The 5,515-nt window shown below is 43.2% G+C and overlaps 1 protein-coding gene across 1 annotated transcript in view; it reads right to left on the bottom strand.

Moving 5' to 3' along the window:
• Window positions 1-4,165, bottom strand: part of Thoc3 (THO complex 3) — a 10,826-nt gene extending 6,661 nt beyond the window's left edge. Inside the window, exons 1-5 of the mRNA XM_004632305.3 lie at window positions 3,819-4,165; window positions 3,014-3,170; window positions 2,118-2,322; window positions 287-448; window positions 74-174 (exon numbers count right to left, since the gene is read on the bottom strand). Of these exons, the coding sequence (XP_004632362.1) occupies window positions 74-174; window positions 287-448; window positions 2,118-2,322; window positions 3,014-3,170; window positions 3,819-4,085 (892 nt within the window). The 5' untranslated portion in view covers window positions 4,086-4,165. The remainder of the gene's footprint in view (window positions 1-73; window positions 175-286; window positions 449-2,117; window positions 2,323-3,013; window positions 3,171-3,818) is intronic.
• Window positions 4,166-5,515: the final 1,350 nt, after the last annotated feature.

The following is a 5,515-nucleotide window of genomic DNA, read 5'->3' as shown; positions in this document are numbered from 1 at the left end:
AAAGAAAGAAACATATAACAAGAGAAGACTTGTGTCTAGTGAGGAAAAACAGAAGGAATTCTTATTAAGTTACCTGTCTCTACTTCAGCAATATCAATAAAATGATCCTCCGAAGCTGATGCCAGCATTTTCCCATCATGGCTAAAACTGAGGGTCCTCACGGGCCAATCCAGCCTATCATAGGGTATGAACAAAGAGAATTACCCAGAAAAAGAAGGGTACAATTTTACCCAGGATGAACTAAAATAAACTTACCCAATGGAAAAGTGTTGACAATATTGCTTACCTGGAAAAGCACCGCACACACACTAACTCATCCACATCCCAGAGACTGACCAAAGCATCAGCACTTCCTGTAGCAAAGTACTTCCCCATAGGATCAAACTTGATGCAGATGCAGTTAGAAGGGTGAGCATTGATGGATTGCACAGGCTTCAGTTCCGGGTAGCTGAAAACAAGACAGACAACAATTAATCTGCAGAAGAGAACAGCAGTGCTAAGAAAACAATATAAAAGATGCGAAAAATCAAGACAATAATACAAAAATCATAAGTTAAGAAACTTTCCTGAAGTAAAAGACTGTAAGTCATATATGCCAAGAGCCTAACACATACATGAGAATAAGAACCTAGACCAAGCAGCCAACATGAAGACACAAGGTGATATAATTACTAGATGTTAAAGAAAAAGAGGGGCCGGGGAGATGGCTCAGTGGAATAAGTGCTTCCCTGGCAAGTGCAAGGGCCTGACTTCAAGCCCTGGTTCCGCAAAAAAAAAAAAAAAAAAAAAAAGAAAAAGAAAAAGAAAGTTAGATTATCAGCAGACTTTCTGGCAGCAAGGCATTGTCAGAGAAAGTGGAATATTTAAGATAACATAATCATAACCAGGCATGGTCCCACATGACTGTAATCCCCTACTACCTACAAAATCAAATCCATGTTAGTAAGTATAAAATTTAAGGCTTTTTGTACTCTGGTCACAATTTCAACTTTATACTCACCTTTATTATGCTCTCTCTTCATACCCTTACCTCAACAACCTTGACTACCTACTCTCCAAATATGACATGCACATTCATACCTTTTTTGTCAGCTGTATATTTGTCATTTGCTGATTCTTAAATTCTATTCACCTTTCAAGATCAAGCTCAGGGGGCAGGGAGATAGCTCAGTAAAATAAGTGCTTGCATGGCAAATGCAAGGGCCTGAGTTCAATCCCCAGTTCCGCAAAAATAAAAAAAATAAAAGATCAAGCTCAGGTGTGCCCCTTTCAAGCTGAACAGTCATTGTGACATGGTCTTTTTTAGGATTCCATACAAACTTTTTATCTTTCTCCCTCAGAACTTATCTTACTCTGCCTTCCACTGAACAGACCTGAATTTCAATTCCACGATTTCATTAATTTAGAAAACATATTTACTCAGATCCTACTATAATAACAGATAACAGATAACAAGCTAGGCATTAGTGATTCAGTAGGAAACATGGCAACACAACCTCTACCATTAAAGAATTTAGGGTAATGGGGGTAATAAGTAAATATGCAATCATAATATATAACAAGAAATACTCCCTAGATAAAAGACAATAGGTATGTCAAGTGGAATACATAAAAGTACATAAAACAGCCTCTAACCTTAAGGAGTGGAAGGATGGAAATGACTTTACTAGTGAAAGAGTGACATTTATATTGAAACTTTAATAGTAGCCACAAGTCAAATTTTATGTAGTCCTAGTACCTACTAACTGCAGCTTGTTAATCAATTGTTGGGTACAGAGGTTGAAATTGACATCAACCTCTCAAGGGTATAAATAAATGTTTTACAGTTCCTGGGCAGGTTCTTCTCAGCTGAAGAGAAACAGAGAACCTCCACCTAATTCAGTTATCTCTTGTCTATGTTTTCGTCATTCTCACCACAGTTCCACTTCACTAGTGGAAGAGTGACATTTATATTGAAACTTCAAGAGTAGTAGCCACAAGTCAAATTTCACGTAGTCCTAGTACCCACTAACTAGTGATTTAATCTTCCACAGTTCACTCTTCTGTAGTTCTGGGGGATACAGCAAAAGCGCTACAGATCCCTGTACAGGACAGTCTCCCAAGCTTACACCTCTCACCTGAGAATGTTGATACAACCATTGCCATTTGTCAGGAAGAACATATTGTTGTCGTTGTTCCAGGAAATTTCATTGACCTCAAACTTGAATTGTTCCTCTGCTTTGGAACGATGCGTCTTGGCATCAATAAAGGTCACCACATCATCCTTGTTGCCTACAGCAATGGTCTGCCCATCAGGACTCCAGCAGATATTAATGTTCTCCCCTGAAAAACCAGATATAATCAGCAAGATCACCTGTTTGCCCATAACCCTCTAAACGTTTATTCTGTTATTCTAAAACACCAGAGCTAGTCTTCAAAGCTCTAGTCAATGAACGAAAAATACCACTCATGAAGTATAAACTCTTTAGTCTAGCACATTCAGTAAAACTTTCCCATTTGGCCCTTACAACTCTTCTCTAAGGACTTTAGAGCCACAAATGAAGGAAAAAATGATAAGAAGGTATGCCAAGCTGTCAAAGCTATAAAGTTACACAGCCAAGACTTACACCCAGAACAGAGCCCAAGCTTTTCATTCCCTCCACCAGTATTTCTTAAATTGCATTCCCATGACACCTCCTAAGTTTTGTTCTATGTAACAGTAAGTTTACTTGCTCAAAATTTTTCTAAAAACTCACTCCAAAAAAAAAAAAAAACCTCACTCCAAAAATTTAGTTAGGGGGCTTGCTGGTTAGCTCAGTTGTTTAAGCGCCTGCTGGAGCAAACCCAGTCAGGTGCAGGGGACCGTGGTTTAAATCATTAGCTTGTAGGAGGTAGAGACTATCATATTCAGCTAACAAACATATCCCTAAGGATATACACAGTGTTGAGTGTCACACACAAGGAACATACTCAGTGAAAGGTTGTTAAACGAATACAAACTTATTTTACTAATGCCTTCTCTCTAAATACTTACCTTTAGTATTCACAGTGGCAATACATTTTGTAGTCCTCACATCCCAGATGCGAATGGTTTTATCTCCAGATGCCGTGACAAAAAGATCAGGATTACTTGGATGCCAACAAAGCTGGTCCACACTATCCCCATGTCCCCGATAATTGTTTTCTTTGACCTGAAAGAACAGAATCCAGACATCACTACACACAGACGTATCTGCCCCTACAGGCAACTTAACCTTATCTTGGGTTTAACCAAAAAAATCGACAATTCAAAAATCCCGTTCTTCCAAGAACAAATTCAAAACCCTCAAGATCCTCCTTTCTCTCCTCAACTGCTCGAAACTGTTCTAGGCTTCCATTCTAGATGCTCCTTTTTGCCCTTCCTGTCCTCTTTTGTGGTTCTCTACTCTTACTCTACCACCACGCCTAGCCATTCGCCCATTCCCAAAAGTCAGTCACACTATCACCACAGGTCTCCACCAACGCAAAAGCTCCTGGTCATTCATCACCACAGGGTTCCTCACCACCACCACCTCCCCCGTCCCATCGGTCCTCTTCACCAACCCTCCTGCTCTCCTCACTGCATCCCCTCAGCACCACACCTCCCCCACACACACACTCCCTACATACCCCGACCTTCCCCATCAGCACCAGTCTTCCCTTTCTCCTTGCCCCAAACTCCTCTTTCCTCTCACCACACACTGTCTCTCGTCTCCTCAGTCCCATCCACTCAACCCTTACCTTTCCCACACCACACGCCCACCTCGCCACACCAAACCCTCCTTCCCCGCCAGGGCCAGGTCCCGGCTCCACCCACTCACCAACCGGTCTTTCTCCAGCAAGAACACACTGGCTGTCTTGTCAAAGGATCCCGAAGCCAAGCGACGGCCGTCGCAGCTCCATGCCACAGAGTGTACCTTGGCACTGTGCGCCGGGAACTCGCGCGTCTTACTGTGGCCCCGGAAGAGCTCCTGCATTCCAACCACATAGCGCGACGGACCGCTGCTCACTGAGCACCAAGCGGCCATCGAGCCCGGACCGCTCTGGCCTAGCGCCGAAGGCCCCATAGCAGCAGCCGGAACCGCCATGCCGAAATTTAAGCTGACTAAAAACCCGCCCTCTCAACTACAATTAGTCCTCGCGCCGCCGCCTCACGCCTGCGCGCGGAGCCTCACGCCTGCGCAGGAAAGAGCGCTCGCGCATTTGCGCAGGCGCACTGCTGCCTCCCCAGGAAGGAACTACAAATTCCGGCATGCAGTGCGCGGCCGGTCTCCGCTCTTAAAAGCAGAGATTTAAATTTGTTTTGCTCTGAATAAGTCTGACATTTTTCTTTTTTTTGTTTGTTTGTTTGTTTTTTTTGAGTCTGACATTTTCATGGGCTTTATTTCTCTTTTACCTACTCCTTGGTAGATATAGTTGTACATTTAATTAAGGGAAGAAACCAATGCTTCTGTTCCGGTTCACCCATTGGTAAATTTGCCTCACTCTCGCTCCCTTAGAGCAGAAGCTCTGCGTTTACTGGTGTGTCCACTGTTAGTTTGTAGCTTGGAAAGGATTTGAAGAGGAAGGGTCTGGGGTTTTTTTAAAGGCAAAGCGTGATAGTGCGTGCACTGTATAGCAAATGCAAAAAATAATGTAAATATCCACGTCCTTACACGCGCGCACACGCATCTCTTAAATTAGGTATGTTTTGGTAGAAACAGGTGGTGAAGTTGTCAGCGCCCAAGAGAACTGAAGAAGGGGGTGAGGGCAGTTATGAATTTAAGAACAAAACTTTGTGACTCTCAAATTGCAATTACCTCAAAATTAAAACGTTTTAGGACTAGAGGTACAGCTCAGTAGTAAAGCACTTGCTTTGCATGCAAAAGCCCTAGTTGGTCCCCAACACTACAAAAATAAATTCTAAATTAAATATTTTGCTTTAAAAAAAAAAACTAGGGCAGGGGAGATGGCTCAGTGGAATAAGCGCTTCCTTGGCAAGCGCAAGGGCCTGAGTTCAATCCCTGATTCCACAAAAAATAAATAAATAAATAAACTAGGCCTGGGCTGGGGAGATGGCTCAGTAGAATAAGTGCTTCCCTGGCAAACACAAGGGCCTGAGTTCAATCCCCAGTTCCATCAAAGAAAAAAAAAAAAAAACTAGGCCAGATTAAAGCACCTGTTTACACTCAGGGACTGGGATTTGATCCCCAGTATGCTATGCTGGCCTGCCCCAGGGGGGTGCACTGAGACTGTGGTTGAGACTCAGCATGGTGTCACAGGCCTTTAATTCCAGTGCTTGGGAGACTGAAAACAGGAGGATCACTATGAGTCCAATCTGTATGAGACCCTTTAGACCCTGTACTAAGTACATGTAAAAAAAAAATCTTAAAAAAAAACCACTTAGGTTCATCTCACCCCAGTAAGAATGGCTGCCATTAAGAAATCAACCAGACCCAGTCCTAGCCCAGGTCCGGTGAGTGTGCGGAGAGCTTCCTGCTACCCTGTGCCGGTGGGATCAGTCCCAGCCCAGGCGCAG

Source organism: Octodon degus, unplaced genomic scaffold, assembly GCF_000260255.1.
Source record: "Octodon degus isolate 3935 unplaced genomic scaffold, OctDeg1.0 scaffold00048, whole genome shotgun sequence".
In the NCBI taxonomy this organism is placed as follows: Eukaryota; Metazoa; Chordata; class Mammalia; order Rodentia; family Octodontidae; genus Octodon; species Octodon degus.
Note: the sequence above shows the minus strand (reverse complement) of the source record. Positions and strands in the feature narration are given on the sequence as shown.